General features: G+C 32.5%; 2 protein-coding genes across 2 annotated transcripts in view; one reads left to right on the plus strand and one right to left on the minus strand.

Annotated features, from left to right (window-relative positions):
- Positions 1-4509: 4509 nt before the first annotated feature.
- On the minus strand, positions 4510-11806 carry LOC133197759 (Iroquois homeobox protein 6a-like). Its single transcript, XM_061333962.1, has 6 exons — positions 11524-11806; positions 10837-11037; positions 10034-10152; positions 8247-8533; positions 5102-5689; positions 4510-4740 (listed from the first exon to the last, which is right to left on the minus strand). Exons 1-6 carry the CDS (start codon positions 11566-11568, stop codon positions 4706-4708), a joined length of 1275 nt encoding a protein of 424 aa, XP_061189946.1. The 5' UTR covers positions 11569-11806; the 3' UTR covers positions 4510-4705.
- Positions 7975-20240, plus strand: part of LOC133197760 (N-terminal EF-hand calcium-binding protein 1-like) — a 252915-nt gene continuing 240649 nt past the window's right edge. The window contains exon 1 of the mRNA XM_061333963.1: positions 7975-7982. The gene's annotated coding sequence lies outside the window, so the exon portion shown is untranslated. The remainder of the gene's footprint in view (positions 7983-20240) is intronic.

The following is a 20240-nucleotide window of genomic DNA, read 5'->3' on the forward strand; positions in this document are numbered from 1 at the left end:
TTTAACATTGATTTTTCTTTTAATTATTTAATGAATCAAGGTATGCAGCTATTTATCTTAAGCAAACGGACAAATCTTAAATACCTTATACGGAAGTACGATTATTGCAAAATAAGCTTTTAGTCAAACAGTTTCTTTTTAGCTGGTTTTTATTGCTATATTCCCTCAATCTTCGTCATCCTTTATTCAGTGACATTGTACTGTTGTAGTAAAACTGTTCTTATCTCCCAACCCTTCCCTAATATCTTTAAGCATGCGTATTTGTTCTTGCTTGGTCAAAATATGTTAACTGAAAAAAGGTATTGAAGATCTGTATGAATTTATATGATGAAAATTGATACTTGGATACTCAGAATTTATGTAAAACGTATGAACCGTAGACACCTTTTCTAACAATATTTGGCCTGGTGATACATGTATATTGTTAACTTAGAAAAGGCACTGAAGATCTGTATGAATTCAATTTTACATGATGAAAATATAATATTTGGATACTCAGGGTTTATGTGAAACGTATGTACTTTAGGCATCTTTTCTAAAAATATTTGTGGCCCTGAAAAGGGCCGTGGGTGCAATTTACTGCCTTGGGTGTGGTTGTACATCAGAACTCGCTTGACATACTGGGATCATCGCTGGATCTATCCCCCATATCGCCCAATTCGCCTTCCTCACGGAAATTACGCAGTATCAAGTCAAACATTTCCGTCCTCTTGTGCAGCACAAACTCCGCGTAGTATCGAGCCACCCCCACATAAATCTGCAGTCTCATTCGGAGCGTATGTTGTAGGGCAGGGGACTGCGCCCTCTTAATTCGCCTCTCAGTACACCTAATCTTGGAGTGAATATGTTCGTAATTATCGAGGGCTGTCAACATCTCTAGTCTTAGTTGCCTGATTTGTCCAATGACAGGGTGCCTGGATTCTCGGAGATGACTCCGTGATGGGGAGGGATAGTACCTGGATCGTGTCCGCATTGTGTCGTTGGTCTGGTTGAAATAGGTGTATGTTACAATAGATACCCCTGCTTTGCCCCAATGACACGTGATACAGTCGACTCTACCCATTGGACTAAGGTATTCTCGCTAATTGTAAATGGAAGGTCACGTGATCACGACACCTCTCAAAAACAACTGACAGATTTATACAAAATGCGAAATGAATATAATCAAGATAAAAGTAAAATGTGTACATATTTTCTCGAATTATGTATTCAAATTTAAAAAAATATTATATAGCTTATTTAAAACAGCGAGAATGTTTGCAAACTGTTTAACAAAATTGACTACTTTGCTATCTTTTTTTTCTTTTACAATGTACTCCTCACACTGTAATAAGATTCAATTATTTAATATTTAGTAAGTTAGTTACTTAGTTAATTGGTTATCATTTATTTTTATGAATTCATATATTATTGTGTAATAATATTGGAAATGCTTTAATATAATTATGTTCTAATTTATTTATTTTTATCTTTTGCTTCTTATTGTAAGATTATGTTACATTTTCTATATACTGAGTACACGTATTATACTGCTTTACCAGCGTGTACTTTGATTTCTTGAGTTAAACAAATGAGTAAACTTTCTGTTAAACAACTGATAATTTAGTTCAAACCATATTTAATTTGAGATTTACAAGCATACAGTACAGATATATAGTGAAGATCGAACAAGGTTCGGAAACAAGTTTGAAAAATTATGTTTATCCGTCTCCTGATAATTTGTTGAAGTAACAGATCCTTATTGGGTAATACAGAATAGTGCGCTAACGCTTGAGATGATTATAATTAAAAGATAGAGTTTGAACCTCTAGATGCATGTTGAAATTAGAAAATTTTTGATGATTCAGTAAAAGAAAATGTTAATATCATATAAAAAATACGTCTACTCGAAGCTACATGTCATAGCAGACTGGATTTTTTTTTCAGTAATAATATTCCTTTTCCCATCATTGGTAAAGGCAATTCAACTTTGCTTGGTGGAAATCGTTTGATGAAAGGAAGGGGTGTGTTTTTGGTCAGAAAACAGTAGCCTGTCAAGATGCGTATGGGGGGGGGGTTTATTCTAAGTGTTTTTCTAATGATTCCGGGGGGGGAGCATTTCCTTACTTCAAAACCGTCGAATAGGGCCCTACCTTAAAAATCAACCGCCTCAATTTAAATTTCATCAGTCCTGTTGCAATTTGAAAGTTATGTAGAAAACGAATTATCAAACAAAAATGTTAATAAAATAGATCTAGATACCCGTACAAAAAAGAACAGTTTTGAAGCAGATCAAAGCTAAATTTTGTACGATGTCTATACCTATGTTTTTAAATCTGATCTCACTACAAACATTCACACTATTTCTTTTATGGAGAATTCATTAAGAAGTCCTATTTCTCGATTTAAGGACCGTGTAATAAACACGGAGAAAAGATGGCCATTCCGAGTTTAATTTCGTTTGTAATAATTTCAGTGTCCACATAAAAGGACTCATTCGGACACAGTGAACACGTGTAATACAAATTTGTCTGTGTGTCCAATGACCACCTGATCTTATTTAAACAGGTGCGAGGAACAGAGCATCATGTCGCGATACCCCGAGCCCGATTTTATTTATGCGTGTAATAGATTTTTAGTTCTTATTCAATTAAACTCTTTGATGATTGCCTTGTTAATCTATTTAGTTAGGATAAAATGTATGCAAGTTTTAGTGTTCAACAAGGCTTTAAAAGTGCTGCTTATTCCGAGTCATGCTTTAATCGTATTTAAATTCCTTCATTCTAAACTGAATCGTGGCGTCAACAATAACAAGGATTCCTACCATAAACAGCGGGGGTTTCCTTTGGATTTTATTATCTAGTTAAAGATCAATTATGGCTGTTTAAGAAGCATAAAATAAAATAACCAGAAATGACTCCGAGATCGCTAGGATCTTCTGAACACGTACTGACTTTTTTTCGGAAAGTTTTTTTTTCACTGTTTATTAAATATATTTTTAAATTTTAAAAGTAATCGCGGGTTATTTATTATTCGTGAAATAGTTATATCAAACAAAACGAAACGAAAAAATTCTTTCATCTTATTTTTGACAAACTGTGATCGGATGCGGCCAATCACAGCTGATTACAACCTGCCAACGTAACCACTTCCCAAACAATTCCAGACGAACTACTTTTATAATAATGCTTATAATTTTTCATTATCATTAAGTGTTTGATTTATATTAAGGGTTTTTTTTTTCAATACATTTATTTTGTTGTAAGAATACTATCTAAAATTGATATTTCAAAAATTTTATAGAGCTTTCATGAAAATTTCTTCTAGTTTTGCAGCAGGAGATGACACGCATGGATAAAGGTATACTATTATAAAATTCATTCTTTAAAACTGAGTGATGAATTTGTAATTATCTAATTCATTTTTAATAATCATGAAATACAAAGTTAACTCTTACGGATAGGTTATGATTATATACCTGCTCCATCAGTACAAAAAGGAGTTGCTTTATATTTGTGTGTGAAACCAAATAAAATAGAGAAAAATTTTCAAAAAAGTTTTCTAGTGGGAATTTAAAAGTGTGTAACTTTGTACCTAAACAGAAGGAGAATGATAACGCACGAATATTATATCGGTTAAAGCACACAGGTCATTTTCAACCACTTCCTTTGTTGGAGCTCTTCAGAAATGTTAACAAATTTGGGTGTCATCCGGGAAGGAAACGCATCAGTGCAAATTGCAGTGGAAAATGCAAACCAACTTTTAAAAAAAAGAATTTAAAGGCATGCATATACATTATTTTAATTTTTTGAATTTTATTGAAACATTTCATATTTGTCATCTATCAAAAACGGCATAATTTATAAATGTTATTTTTTTTTTTCATATCAAAGTTCATTGTAGCGTTTAAATAGCGGATACGTACATGTTATCACAAATTTCCAATAAGATATGCAAAAAGCTTTGATTTAACTCTACCAAATTTTTAATCCAAAAATTGATTACTGTCAATGTTCATGTTATTTCAAATCTTTAGACAGAAAAATTTATTTCTGAATGTTCAGGGTGATAATTTTGGTAAGTTACATTTTTGTCCTTGGCGATCGTGCACAGGATGAAATTCGAAAGTGGCCCATTATGTTTCTATTTATAAGTTTGAAAACATATGATACATGTACATAATGATGTATTCTATATTTCCCTTTTACCACTCAGTACTTTTCGTTTCCCTTGCACTTTTGAAAGTAAATGTTAACACATTATAAGTGCTTGAAATCTATATAATCGACATAATTTGATACAAATATGTAAAAAAAAAAATTTAATTAATTTCTGTTCACCTTGTAAATTCAAAACTTTCAACATAATATATTATAATTACTCATTTCTATGTTATACACGGCAATATTTGCAAACAAAATCATTTGTTTTTAAATAATGCAAGTGGTGTCAAATGTTTAAATTACGCATTGAAAAATTCAATAAATAAATACTTAAAATAAAATAAATGAATTAATAATGAAACATTCATTTAAAATAATTCAACACTTTTATTAACCATCAGGCCAAGCATGCAAAAATAAGAAACATTCTAATGAACATAATAATTGATAAATATTACAATAATTATTTTTATTAAATTAGATAATAAAACGTCCATCAGACAACCCCGGGTTAGGGATGGAGGAAAAGCACTAATTAACAAATGTTAAATATTTTAGGCAGGTCAGTCTTTCTCCGAGTCGCTGGACGACGACGTCACTGGAAAGAGACAAAGATAAATTTCATTAAGAGTTCAGAAAATGTGAGAATTTTTGTGAAGTTATGTCAGAAATGGATAAGCTAACACACAAACAGTGGTAAACTGATAACCTATGTATATAAACAGGTTACACACCACCACTAGTGTGAAATGTTTATACCATACATGTCAAACATGCTATCTCTTCATGTAAACTTTTCTATAAACAGTAAATTGTCGACGACTCCATCATTTAGACATTGTTATCCCAATTAAAAGCTCTTCACACACAATTTGATCCAAAAATTACAGTTAGAGAAACGTTTGTAAACACAGGGATTGCTTAAGCCAAACAGAACTTTATTGACACGATGAGCCTACCTGTAGCGGTTGGTTTGGATGCCGGTCGGGTTCGTGCTGCTTTTAATCCGTTCTTATCACTAATTGCCAGGTTCAATGCTGTCTCCGAGTTTGATTTCCGGTATGGTAATTGTTCTAAGGTCTCACTGTAGCGTTTTAGCTGATCTTGATTTTTAAGTTCCTGTGATGTAACGTTGCCGTTTCGTAATTGCGCATGATACACACTAAGGGACTGAAGCAGAGGATTAGTGTGGATAGATACCCTGGAATGTTCTCCAAATGTTTTGTCTTTATTCATTATTTCATCGATAGACCAAATTTTTGGTCTCGAATTTGATTGCGCCGAGTTACTTTGATCACGTGATTCTGATTGTCCAACAGATGCCTGCTGTAGCCTGACGTCAGCAGATGCATTGTTTTCTTCCTTTTGATTGGCTGGTGACTGTGCGGCGTTAGGATTCAACCGTTGTTTATACTCCCGGTTTTCATCTTCCTCATCATCTGAGAAATCCGAGATGTCTGATGTCACCTTAACATCTGCATCTTCGTCGCAATCATTGTCTAATTTTGTGATGATGCTTGATGATGTAGAACCAATTCTAGGTTTTTCTGTAAAAAAAAAAAAATTTAACCTTAAGACATTTTCAGAATGCATCGGACGATAATAAGGACTGTGTATTGCGATTTTCAAATATTCACCAATACTATAATTTTGACTTCGTTTTAAAAACTGGACAATTTTTAAGTCCAGAGATGTGGGGGTATTATTCAGTAGAAATATAATCATAGCTGTTGGAACCTTTTGCGAAAGAAATGCAGATGTGTCAAAATCAATCACTGTCTTCATCTAGCCGACATTATTAATGTACCAGAATTGGCGCCACTGCAGATCAGATTTAAAGTGATGCAATATATTTCCATTAAATTATGATTGAATTTGATATAGGCATGTTGTACATCCACTCTTTATTCACAAGAACGCGTTCGGTCGTGGAGAATCTGGTGTTACTCTTTGTCCGTAGTATGGTATGACACGAACATTATTAAACGGCATCAAATGATATCAAAAAGAGGGGATGAACTCGCGTAATCTTATATTTCTGTACGGGCTATCTGATGTAAAATACGAAACCTAATCCGGTGAAAACCGAAACCCGGCAATTTCGCTCATTTGTACGACCGCCGTTCCATTTCCAGATTTTATCTTCTTTTGGTCCATACAATGCGGTTATTAAAGTTTCGTTTTAGAAGATGAAATGTGTTAAATGGGATATAAAACGGATCATTTTAACTATAAACAAGGAAAACAGACGAGTTGATTAGGTGAAGCTCTCTTTTTTCTCGACGAGACGCAATATTTCCCCTTAGATGATAGAAGGGCACAAATGAACAATCTGCGATCTGTAGTAATTATTACCGACACAAAAGAGTGAAAACATTTAATCATTGGTGTCATATGGTACTGACGCAAAACATCATGTGTTTTGGAGGGCGTATATAAAAGTATTATGTAACTCTATGACAAGACATATATTTCATATCCAAAGGATTCAAAAAGGAATTAGACACCAGGTATCAACACACAAAACAAATTTTGTCCTCGACAATTCTCAAATATCCAATTAACATTAGTCAAGATGAGAACCGTTTTATCACATCAACTTTAATAGTCAGGGATTATCTCCCTTCAATGATTATGTGAAAAGTTCATATTTTACATGAAAAGGTTTGTGTAAGCGGTTTAGGTTTACTTATTTTAACAACAATTTATTTTTTGAATACAAAAAAGCCCTTGGAGGGCGGACCACAAACAGCAATATGACTCTGAAGGATGGGGATGCGTTAAATGTTATATTTACCTACAATAAATAATGGTCTGTCGAGGAAATAATGACAGCTGAAATGACATCTCATCTCGATATTATGCATAGGTATAACCTCTAAAAGATACTTATCGCATAATTTGTTGAAATATCATCCGTCCTAAGATTAATACAGACTATAAAATGTGTGGCTGGGGACATCGAATTGCAACATCTCTTGTACAATAATGTCTGTTTTGAGGGGCGATAAGATCACTTGTCAGCCCTGTTTAGTGGATGTATGAGCCATATAAGGCTGCTCACATCAGGTTTTTGTATAGAGTTTCATCTGCGGGCTGTGTTTGGGAAGTTTATGAAATTAATTTAGATTTATAGAAGGTTAATGGTTCATAATAAAAACCACACATAGCAAAGAACAAGCTTTGTAAAGATAGAATGAATTTGATATACGATGAAATTTAGCGGCAATATCAATTTATATATGGTTTTTTAAATAAATAAAAATAAATTCAGACCCTTTCCCAAAATGGTAAAAAGAACACAGGAGATGAAGTCTGCTTATACATTTTACCACAGAAACACTTTGACGGAACGTTATTAAATCATGATAAATCATAAATAAGCATTGAGCTTGTTGCATGCAATATTCTTATGAAATTAGGCGGGTTTTTTTTATATATCTTGATAAGAACAAAACATGCAATTTAGTATATTTTCCTGATATAGTATTAAGAATATGTTCTGCTGAGATTACTTGCATTAAACTTTTTAATTTGGTATTTTAATTGGATGTATTCATTATTTAAAACAAAATATGAAAGAGAATTTTTGAGATATAAGGCATTGAAAATTTGGCGGGAAACCAGACTTCTTGTGATTTTTCATAGACATTGAATGAAAAATTTCATTCTCTGAAAACTTATGATCTGGAATTAAACTTTTCTTTTTATTTTGGAGAGGATTATCAAAAAAAATACAACAAAGAATCAAAATGTGAATAGATAATAAGGGTAAAAATAATATGATTATTTTGATGGATAAAACCAGAGGAGTTCTGTAACAATGACTGACACCTCAACGTAATCGGTAGAATACATCCTTAAATGACGTTTTCTTCATGTAAAAGTTCTGATCACAAATAAACCAAAGTTAACTGAAGATATATACACAGTTAATAGTTTCTCATAGAAAAATTTAACGAGAAGTTTCGGAGACAAATATTTCATTAACGGATGAACTACTAATATAGCATACCTGACGTAGCTCATTGGGTTGTGTAGTCCTTTGCAAGGTTTTCTTTTATGTAATCATAATGTGTAAGACTAGCAACTACATATACTTACCATCGTCCGTTCCAAGAGGCGAGCCTATGGATTCTACGTCACTTCCGTCCAAATCTTTATCTTTGTAACCCAGTTTGCTCTCCTTCTTTAGCCTCCTTCTGGCGTTAGCGAACCATGTGGACACCTGTGTCAAGGTCATTTTGGTGATGATGGCAAGCATGATTTTCTCGCCTTTGGTGGGATATGGGTTCTTCCGGTGTTCGTACAGCCACGCCTTTAGTGCGCTTGTTGTCTCCCTCGTTGCATTTTTTCGGCGAGCGGCATTGTTCAGATCAAGCCCCCCATAGCTGAAAAAAAAATAATTGAATTTGTTTATTATATTTTTTTCGTTTGCAATCAGGAGAATAATCTTTCTGCATAACGTAGTCATATATAAGAGTTTCTTATTTGAATTTCTGACCCTTTTATTTCAGTTATTAGGACTTGTTAACCTTTTTTTCTGTATCAACAGAACATCGCACATATGGTGTTTGTGAATTGATATGAATCTAAATAACATTTTGTATCAGAACTTGTAAATGTTCTATATATAATGTTGATATATTTGCGTATACTTGTCTAATTTATTATTACAAATGGAAATCGCATTACTAGCATTACTAGTAATTTTAAAATGCTCACATGCTCTTTACTTTGTCACATTAGTAATGGAAAATGATGTTGACTTTGGGTCGTCATTATTTTTTATGAAAACCATTTTTTTCTGATATTTTTCAATATCTTGCAATTGAAAAGTAGCTGTGATGATAGAAAGATGACTAGGACTATCAAAAATAATTGTTAATCCAAAAAAAGAGCGTTTCCGGTATTTTTTTTTTTTATTTATTTATTTATTTATTATTTATTTTTTCTTATTTATTTATTTATTTTTTTTTTTTGTTTCCTTAAAAAATACATGGATGTAATTCGTAAATATCGACATGTCCTAGTACGCCAATTTACGGACGAAAATATGCCTTTGAAGTTCATGCTTATCACCACTTCATCTAGACAATTTAATTAGAATGAAATATTCTATTTCGAATCGGCTTAGGATTTCGGGATCATACCCGACTGTGTTCTGCACGTTTATTTTAATATTTACAAAAGTAGACCTATATTATGAAGTAAAAAAAATAAAATGATAAAGAATACTATTTATTGGGGGAAATGCCTTTAGTAAATAAATCTTGAATTTCAGTATTGAGAAAATTTTATGTGACAGGATTTTTTGTCTTAATTCAGATCAGTAACATATCAAAACGTATTCTTAAAATTACATAAATAACAAAGTGTATCCTATCCTATTTAAATTATATTTTTTTCATCTGTATTTATAAAATATAAACAATATCTGAAAAATCCTTTATAAAATAAAATGGATATTAGGTCAATTAAAAATGCACCATTTATAAATAAGACGTCATAACTGCTTTTTTAATTCAGTATTTATTACCTAAGAGATTTTACAGTATAATTATCGAAATAAACAGGTGATAAAACAAGAAAGCATGTGCATTTTAAAAAAATTGTGGTTTTTGTTTCCCCTAATTTCTGTCTAGTTTTAATGAGGAAACTGGTGCATATTTTAATACATTGTTTAGACATTGATGCTGAATATCAGTAACCTACAATGCTCCGTATGGATGCATGCCTACTAAATATCAGTAACTTTCAATGCTTAGTATGGAAGAATGCCTAGTGAACATCCGTAACTTACAATGCTCCATATGGATGCATGTCTAATGTATATCAGTAACTGAAAATGTTCCGTATGGATTCATGCCAAATGAATAACAGTAACTTACAATGCTCCGTATGGATGCATGCCTAGCATAGGGTCCACGGGATACACCATGGAGGGATGTTGTAGGTTCTTCCAGAATTCTGGGGCTCTGTCTAAACCCAACGCTGGAGTAGCCCCTCCCTGAATAATCAGAGAAATTTAAAAAACATTTTTAGGAAACAAAAATTATATTAACTTTTTTTTTCAATCTAGAAAATTAAAGAAAAGAAGAAATAGCAAGTTTACAATGGAAACAGTCTTAAAACACTCTCCCAGATAGTTAAAACCCCATCAATATTTGGTGAAACTCTATAGGCATTGTGGTTTTTTCGATAGCATTCTTACATGGTTAAAAACTGTCATAAAATATAGGTGGCATTCATTTGGAAATAATTATACGTCATTTTTTGCAACTTTAACTATCTGTTTCTTTTGGGATCAGGAAAAACAAGCTGGCCAAATGTTCCAAGTGAGAAAAGCACTCTGAAAAGCGCTAATTTGTTGAAAGTTTGGACAACAAATGGTATTTTGATATACCTTTGAACAAAAATAATGAATAACTTGCACTGGAGCGAAAAACGTGAAAGAGGATACTTGATACTGGTATTTACTTCGAAAAAAAAAAAAATCGGTCGAAACACATCACCCTCCGCGACAGAAAAAAGTAGAAACTCCTGAAGATTAGCGGACACAAAGAGTGATAAATCAGACAAACTCATAATTGAATATCTCCAAAGCTTTTGACCAAGATCTGATTCCACATGCCGGGCTCCTAATCTGATACCATTGAAATTTAATTTTATAAGTGTGAAAATTGAAACTGACCAGCGGGTAAAACGCCGAGGGTTCCACACCTAATGCGTTCGGGGTCATCGGGCTGGTAGTGTACAAAGACTCGCCAAGGTTCCCGATGCGGGTGAGGTATGGAATTGCCATTCCTGTAGGAAAAGGAGCGTCGTGGAGAATCGCTCTCCCGGGATCCGTGCACACCGGCGCGGGCAGGCTTGTTTTGGTTGGAATGCTAAGCTGAAGAAAAATGAAGTAAAAATATATTTTCCATCTTATTTCCACTACATGAATATTTTTATTTATTTCCTCAAAACAATGTTTCTTCATTTTAATGTTTATTAATATTTCTTGTTTATTTAAAAAGTTTCAATTTATCAATTCAATTGCTCATTTATACTTTATTTCCCTCTCTTTTTTTCCCTCTTATGAGGATAATACATAGTACTGTAACACATACAATTATAAATATATAAATATAGATACATAATACAAAATTATATTATGTAATTTACATAAGAAAAGAGGGGGGATAATACATTTTTCTAATATGGTTTATATTTCATTTAAAAAGAATGAAAGTATATATATATATATTTTTAAATATTATTATTCACACAATTTATACACCTGTATAATCCAAATACACAAAAAGTTCAGAAAATATTTTTTTTTAAAAATATATAATGGAAATTTTAAAAAAAAAATGTATAAAATTAAAGTTACCTGTGAGGATGGGATGGCAGATAATTGAGGCGACAAGTGAGACATCTTACAGGCAGACAAATAGTTTTCGTTCTGTTTCACTCGACTTTTACCATTTCAAATTCCGGGTATTGCCTGTCTGAATATGTGACTTTTACCTTCCATGCACCTAGCAATTATGGTCAGGTGGAGTCTGTAAAACTGACACTACCAGAAAAACTTTGTCTAATAAGTATCAACACATTGACCAAACAAAATAAATAATAACGCGGTAAAGGTATCACTGATAACGACCGTCTTGTGAGTCTGTTGACAGGTGACTCCGCCCACCTTTAAGAGCGGGTGGATGACGACCAAACGATGGGCTGTAAAGTTTGGTATAGTGGAACATCCGCGAAAAAGACTGACAGATTTAGTGGCTAAAGATCGCTTAAACTGTTTGATAAAATTAACAGCTGTCTTTTTTGTAGGGGTACGAGGTAGATATTGGCATATTATTAATCAATTATATCCCGAAGCCAGTCATGCTTGTCTAATTGAAATCACTGTTACCTGGTTGTAGAATTTAAATTTTCTGGCTATCGCTCTTGTATCGATTGTAGCCCTGCAGCATAGCCGTGTCAAAATCCGGCGAACAAAACTAAGGATACGGTCCAATCGAGTGGAACCAATACCCCCTCATAATTCTAGATTAGCAGTGGTCAGTTACATCTGATAAGAAAAGGTGACCACTGGCCCAAATACAACAGCAATCATACTGCCAGATCTATAAATAATGAGTTAATTTTGTCTTACGCATGTAAACTGAATGGAAGGTGTTAGAGATGCAATGATAGGCGTAGCCGGGCTCAAACAACTGATGTAACGCTGATAATGAAGGCGATCAGGACGCTGATGAATTACGTATCTACAGAGTTTTGTCATTTCTCTAACGATTTTCAATACGGACACCATTATTTAAAGTTTGACACGTGTAATAAAATAAATTAAAACCGATGGACATGTCCTTCTTGTTAAGTAAAATTACACATGTTGATTAGAATTTTATACATGTGTCTGCATTATATATTTATTGAAACCATTTTCTTGGCATTTGACATTCTAGAGAATGTACATTCAACTCTTAATTTAAAAGTTTAAGCATTTAAGATTCATAATTAACTAGAAAATAAATTCCGATGGTCAACTATATCTTATATTTGATTATTCACTAAATTTATTTATGTACACCAGAAATGTAATTTTGTTATTTGAATAAAAAGTTGCCTAGATTATTAACTGATTTCTGATTAGCTAATGGTAGATGACTGATACCTACAGGGTGTCGTCAGAATATTTTCCAGTTAGTGGATTATTTAAAATCTGCCAAACAGACCATAAATCTTAAATAAATCCTAATTTCCTCGTTGACACTGCTCTATTGATTTCTTGATAAAATTGTCCACAAGCACAAAAATTTAAACAAATATACAGATAGCCAAGATTAGAATAACGGTGTTAACATATACGTGGACATTGTCAGTATGTTAGAAAATCTTTAGTTAACTATAATTTTGTTTGTTTGTTTGTTTATTTGTTTGGGTTTTTTTCCAGAATAAAACTATTATTTATTTTATTCGTATTCTATACGTATTACTTGTTACTAACCAGTGCTTTGCAGATCGAAACCAGTTTTGTTCCAATGAAATATTTTTTTTATGTAATGTAATGGTTTTCCCAATAATATTCGTTTATTGTTCTAGATCCAAACTTATTTCAGAAGTTGCATTTCTGGAATTTTATTACTTTTAATATTTATTATTAGAGCATAATCGTTACTGAGCAAACAATAAGTTATTCCTGAACTCTGCTCCATATTTTTTTATAACAAGAAAAAAAACTTTATAAGGTACAAAGGTATTATACAAATAAATATTTAAAAAAGAAAAGGTCGCGATATTTTCATCTTTCTTGGACAGAATTAATATTTGTGGATTCTATCGCTACCTAAAAAAAAAATTTAATTTCCATCTCATACTTTTAAAGAGGGATAAAAATAAATGTTTGGTAAAATTTTGGTTGATTTTGTTTTTATTTTTATAATTATTTTAAAGGAAATCAGTAGATTTTGTAAAATAGTTTTGACTACGCATTAAGTTTTAATATATATATAGAGAGAGAGAGAGAGAGAGAGAGAGAGAGAGAGGAATTTTGTTGTGCCGTGGCATTTTCCATAGAACTTTTCAAAAGATTCTTTGCTCAATTTTGCTTGATAAATCATATTCTATTCGTTTCAACATTAATGAAAACTATAATTCTGTATATGATTTTCTAAATGCTGAAAAAGACCAATACATTTATCTAACTAATGATATTTAACAATTCAGAGGTTTCAGAATAAAAAAAAATGTTATTCCATTTTTGTAAAAGAAACCATCGTGATTTATTTATTTATTTATTTATTTATTCTGATTTTTTCCCCTGTTATTGGGATTTTTTGTAGAAATTTAGAATAAGAAAAAAATGTGAATATTTTTTTTTTCAGTTCAAATTATAGAAAATTTTAGGTTTTAATTTATTTGCTTCAACTAAAATCTTTACAAGTTGACGCCCCACTACCTGGCCTCAAGACCACAAAATCTGAGAACAAGTCAATTTTTCAAACTAGTATAACTTTTGAAAATTTTTGAGCGTAAAACAAAATTTTCAGACTGTGTTTATATGTGAATATTATACAAACATTCAACTTTTGAAACGTTTGTTAGATAAAAATCAAGATATTCAAATTCTAAATTTTGACATAAGTTCTCAGTTTATGGTCATGGGGCCTGGTCAAGTGTAGGTTTCTTATGAAAAAGGGAGATCCTATGGATCTTTCATATCCTAATAGCAATTAAATTATAATACATTGTTTTAAAAGTGTCATGGGATGTTTTTAAAAATTATCATTTACCAAGTGTACAAAAAAAATCTTTATTTCATTAATATGATCAGAGAGAATGAGTCATCTAAAATTTTCTGTGCAAAAGGGCTTTTTAGAAAGGGGGGGGCGGGACTAAGGTAGCTAAGTAGAAATTTAAGGTGATTTCAGATTTTGGCTCATCTAAATGTCTAAAACTCTCCACCTACATCTATTGGACTATAGGAAAAATGTAAGTACATGAAATTAATTCAATTTCGTTGAGGTACCCCAGTCACAAACACACACACACAAACAATAGTCGAAAAAAAATACATGAGTGCTTTGCCTAAAAAGTCTTAGAATCTATTAGCAGGATGAGTGCTTTACCAAAAATGCAAACTTTCAGAAGATATGCTTCTTCATGTTTGAGACATAATTTGTTACATTTACATTATGACCCCTGAGGCGAGGCCTCTGCTTGTGGACTGTTAGTCCCCGAGGGTCTCTGCAGCCCAGTAGCTTCGGTACTAACTTGAAAATACGGATATATATTTCATTGCTGTGGTAAAATTTTGAAATTTATTTCAAAATTAAGGATTATCTCCCTCATGCATAGCTCTGATACTTCGACATATTTGGCTCCAGTCTGTCGCACCTTTTTTCAGCTCTTGAAAGTATTTTCGATTCAAATATTTCGGATTTCCAACGTTTCGGCATGAGCATCACTGAAGAGACATACTTTGTCGAAATGCGCATCTAGTGCATCAAAAGTGATACCGTATATAATATACATTACACACTGGGAAAAGGTCACCAAGGTCTTTTTTCATTATTATTTAACAATTTCTACATGTAATATACACAGTCCTCCGTGATGATTTCTAATTACAGCATGAGAATGACTCGTAACTAAATCGCTTTCATGTTGGGTAGTTGACGGATTAACATTGTAGTGTTTGTTTTCGTTCGGCGCGTTTCTTCCCTTAAACTCGAAAAGTAAATATTGTGAAACCAAAACGGATTTAACATAAAAATACATTCGTTTTGAAAGTTTATCAATTTCATCAAAACTTAAATCAGTATAGAAGTCCCGTTGGTCTGTAATTAATTCTCTTGTATTGGAAAGTTCTTCAGGTAATCATTTGCCTGCAAACAAAATAGGCTCCGTGTAGAAGCGTATTTACTCGACTACCCGTAATATTGGTAATTGTATTCCCGGTTTGGCAGGGCCTCGCTGAAGTGGGATCCTTCGCAGCACATTTCGACTGCTTCAGAAATATAAACTTGCTTGTCAGTGGACAATTTATCATTTAAAACGTCCAAACATCCCACAATGTTTGGTACGTGATATTAGTTGGAGAGCGACCGTGAACGACCCCTGTGTACACTTGTACATACATAGAGTTACTGGTGTCGCTGGTTCTTTATCACATCAAGATCTCTTCCTATCACATACTCTAGGCTGACATAGTCAACAAAAAGAACACACATTTGACAAGGAGTCCTGTTTTCTGATAACAACTTTTGAACAACAAATATTTCTGAAAACGTGTTTCTACTGATGTCTCCATGTATAAATTTTGTTGCTTTCATAGGACTTCAATAGAAAAAAAAGCAGGAATCCAAGAGCCCTACTCCACCCCTATTAAGAAGATGAAAAATTGTATTTTATGTTCGATTTTTCAAAAGTAATTTTATACAGATCGATTTTGAATCTACAAAGTTATCTACAATGGGATTCAAGAGATATTTCAAACCTACAGGTTTCATTTTTTATAAATATATCTCAAAGGATTAAAAATATTTTTTAAAAAAAACCTTATAGCGAAGAATTCAAATGAATGGATTTTCATATTCATGTACAAGCATTTTGTATGTTGGAAATGCACAGAAAAAAATTCCACGGTTTATTTGTATACCTTCAACCTCCAACTCGTTGGTGACGGCCAGTAGCGGGATTTTAGGTTAAAGCTCTTTAGAGTTCTATTTGTAGAATAAATTGTACCATTCCTAACCCAGTCTTTGATGAAGAGACATTGTTATGCGTGTAACGAACAAGTCGTTTTGCTTAAAACATATTATTACAAGAATACTCTTATCTATCATACAAAGCCCCTCTTTGATTCTGGTTTAAAATTATGTAAATTATTCGTTCTCCTAGCATACGGAAAACCGAAACACAATGTCACAATTCGACAAAACGACCGAAAAAACTGTGTCTGCGCAAGTTTTATTTCAATCGCAACATAATTTTAAATGCTAATTTTAGAAATCCGATACATATTACTGAAATCAGGATACCACGGTATAAACTTGTTATAATGGCTTGCCGTTGTGGTACATCGTTCTATGTAATTACACGTTAACTCTTCAATTTCACATAATTATCATTCACATTCTCAACACGAGTTGCCAAATTTTAAACAAACAAGAAGCTTATGTCTTAAAAATCTTCCCTTCGGCCCTGTCGCTTCCATTTTACGGCCCGCCACGACTTTTTATTTCGCGCTTCCAGCTTCATACGCGAATAAAATTACCATCATGAAACAATACCCCTATAGTCAAACGAAGGTGGTCTGACTATATTGTCAAAAACGTAAACTGTCGTTAATATTAAATTTCAATATTGTAGCATATGAAATTTCTGTTCACATTATTTGTACCGGGAATCTAAATCTTATCACCGGATCATCATATATTAGACTCGTATTAGCACATAATAAAGTTTCTGCTGAGTGCGTGAATACAATGAGGACTATGGGGCATTTGTTACCTTCATTAATCTTTACACACATTGATCTACAAAGATAAGCTTCGTAAACACATGTCGACCGGGGGCCACGCCCACCTCAGCGAATTAAACTCCAGCCGACGTTTTCACAATTACCCGGTGTATATTTTTTAATAAACAGAGGTTAAATTCTCAAGGTATAATTTGACTTACGAAAAACTTGTTGATAATTCTTGTAAAATAGAAGCTGATCCAAAGTTCCGGAAAGACATATCTTGAATGATCAATATATTTCATTATAAAGAACATTCTGAACAAAATCAACTAAATGATAGTAGTAAGTCAAGAACTTTCGGGTTTTAATAGACGCATATCTTAGACTGAAGTATGTAGATAGAACTTTCCTGTATTTCTCGAGAAAAATAAAAGCAAGTCTAAAATGAAAATAAAACAAGAATGTTATATAATTATTAATATTTATTTATTCAGTTCTTCAAAATTGTAATATCTAGTATTAAAACATTAGCATGAAATCATCCTTTGTTCTTGTAATACTTTCTATTTCTTGAAAGGCCCAAAACAGTCCAATAAGTTATAAAGTCTATCCATTATCAAAAATAATGGATAATTTATTAGACTGCTACAGGTAAGTTATTGGATTAAAAAAGCACAACAAAGACTAGAATAAATATTTGAAGTAATGAATCCCACATGTTTCACAATGAAATGAAATATATATTCCAAGACACAGAAACAAAAACTGATTTGAAACTTTTCCAAGAAATGATGAAATGTATATTCCATATCACAATGAATGTCAAAACTTAAATTTGAAGGAAATATCTCCGAATTCTATTGGAATGTAACTTGCACCATCAACAAATGCAGGGATATCACTTCTCCTTTTTAATGCCTTCCTGACAAGAATCAATTGCTCTTTCTTCTTTCTCATTAAGTACTCTGAATAATTTTGCTCACTTTTTGCAGGGACACATCGTTTCTTCTGTTACAGGAATGCAAGTTGTTTGGTCTTTGCCCGATTCGTTTCTGACTTCAGCGATGAAAAAGCTACTAATTTTGTTGATTTCTTTATCACCCAACATCGTAATGTCCTTAAGCATGAAAACATCAATGTTGGGTACTGTGTAACATTCTCTCTGTCTGTTAAAATACAGTCACTGCCCATTCACATTTCTCAGTTTTGTGCGATAAGCATCTTCAAAATCATCTTAATATTGTTGATGTAAAAAAAAACTTAGATGATCTCACTTTTGATCTCAGTCTCACTTTTCCATTATATATTCCTTTTGTAAAAGTGAGACTGAGATCAAAAGTGAGCTCGTCTCAGTTTTATGGCCCCGAAGCCAGATAAAGATTTACAAAAAAGAAGGAATAGCATGTACCTCAAGCGTATTTAAATCAAATAGATGTTTGTTTTTTTTTTTTAATTTGTAAAAAAAAAAAAAAAAAAAAAAAAAAAAAAATCCTTACAAACATAAGATAATAAGCGGAATCAAGGATATGCTACGAAGACTCATTCTTCACAAAAAATAAACTCAAAGAAGGAGAAACTTCAGCAGTACTGTGCAACAATTTATTCAACAAGTGGTGTAAATCAAATATGGGACTAAAAATCCAAACAACTTGTAGAAAATTTAAAATAAAAAAATGCCAAAATCAAAAGCATCCAAAACATGTGACTTTTCAACCCTTTATACAGTGATTCCTTACAATAAATTATAAAGATAAGATTTTTCCACAATATATAGACAACTCCATTTTCAACTGCAGAGTGACATTGATCTACATGTACCTTCAGACATTTACAGAAGTTGTTGCCATCAATTGTCGCCTGGGATAAGTACTAAGTAAGACTGTTTTAGTCTATAAGTTTTACAGCACCGTGACTTTAACAATTCAGAGTGCTCATCCCCGACCTCGGATATTTACGAAGTATATTTTGTGAAGAAAAGACTCTTTCCCTTATTATTTCCTGTCAAACGTGTCAAACAACACGTTCCTTAATTGTATATATTTTTTCCCAAGAATTTGTTACTGAAGTACTACTACTTTAACAAGATTTCTCACAAAAAATTGAGGTACCTTACCAGGAATTTGTGCCAGAGATATCAGAGAGTGGCGTTTCCTATATAATCCTATTTGAAATCATTTGAATTGTCAATATCACAATTTTTGTTGCATTTCGTTTTCTAAGACATTTTGAAAACAGTTTGGAAATCACAAGCTAATGTTAATATTATGAATATTTCTTATATTTTACAAGAAGAAACAAAACAGATATTTGAGGAACGTGTCGTTAGATTTTAAGATATCACATATTATTGAAACATGTATTTCATTTAACATGACAAACAGGTATGAGGGGTTTTCTATTTTTTTTTTTTTTAATTTAATATGCTTTTAATAAGCAAACCTGCGTATTGGGTCAGAAAACATATACATGTGTGATGGAAGTTAATGTATTCCCCATTTCATAAATCATAAGTTTTTAAAAATGTTCTAATGTATCCAATTTTCAAAAAGATACATACTTTTACTCTCAATAGCTTCTCTCCTCAAAATTGCGTATACCAACACTTCAACTTATATATATCTTGCGATTAGTCATCTACAAAATTGCTTTCTAATTCTACTTCAGCTTTTCCATCGTCAGTTTTCCCTATTTAAGAACTAAGTAATATTCCACAATTACCTGCATTTGGCGTATAATGTTTGTCTCCAAACTGATTCGATACTCAAGAACATGTTCTCATTACAAAGACTTTTTAAACCGAGACATGATACTGACAAATAATTGATGTTACAGATTTTCTACAACCTCGTTTTAATTCTATGATCCTTACATTAATACGTGCTTCCCACCATTGTTAATCCATTGTTTTTATACCATTTTGACATCAGATTACTCCGTTCACCTGATTACAGAGGGCTCAGACCGGGTGAGACCAGACAACAGGGGATGCTTTCTCCTCCTAGGCACCTGATCCCACCTCTGGCGTTTCCTAGGATCGATGTCTTTATTCTGTTCACAATTCGCATTCTTTACAGGATTCATGAGATTGATCACTGTTCGTTATTGCCACATTTTAAATGCATAGAGTACCT

The sequence above is a fragment of the Saccostrea echinata genome, unplaced genomic scaffold, assembly GCF_033153115.1.
Source record: "Saccostrea echinata isolate AGI-Se365-2 ecotype Australia unplaced genomic scaffold, CSIRO_AGI_Sech_v1 ptg000030l, whole genome shotgun sequence".
Lineage (NCBI taxonomy): Eukaryota > Metazoa > Mollusca > Bivalvia > Ostreida > Ostreidae > Saccostrea > Saccostrea echinata.

Coding starts and splice junctions, on each gene's coding strand:
- LOC133197759 (XM_061333962.1), bottom strand. CDS start 11,568: ATGTCTCACTTGTCGCCTCAATTATCTGCCATCCCATCCTCACAG. Junction 11,038..11,523: donor CTGCCATCCCATCCTCACAG/GTAACTTTAATT, acceptor ATTTTTCTTCAG/CTTAGCATTCCAACCAAAAC. Junction 8,534..10,033: donor ATGCATCCATACGGAGCATT/GTAAGTTACTGT, acceptor TTTTTTTTTCAG/CTATGGGGGGCTTGATCTGA.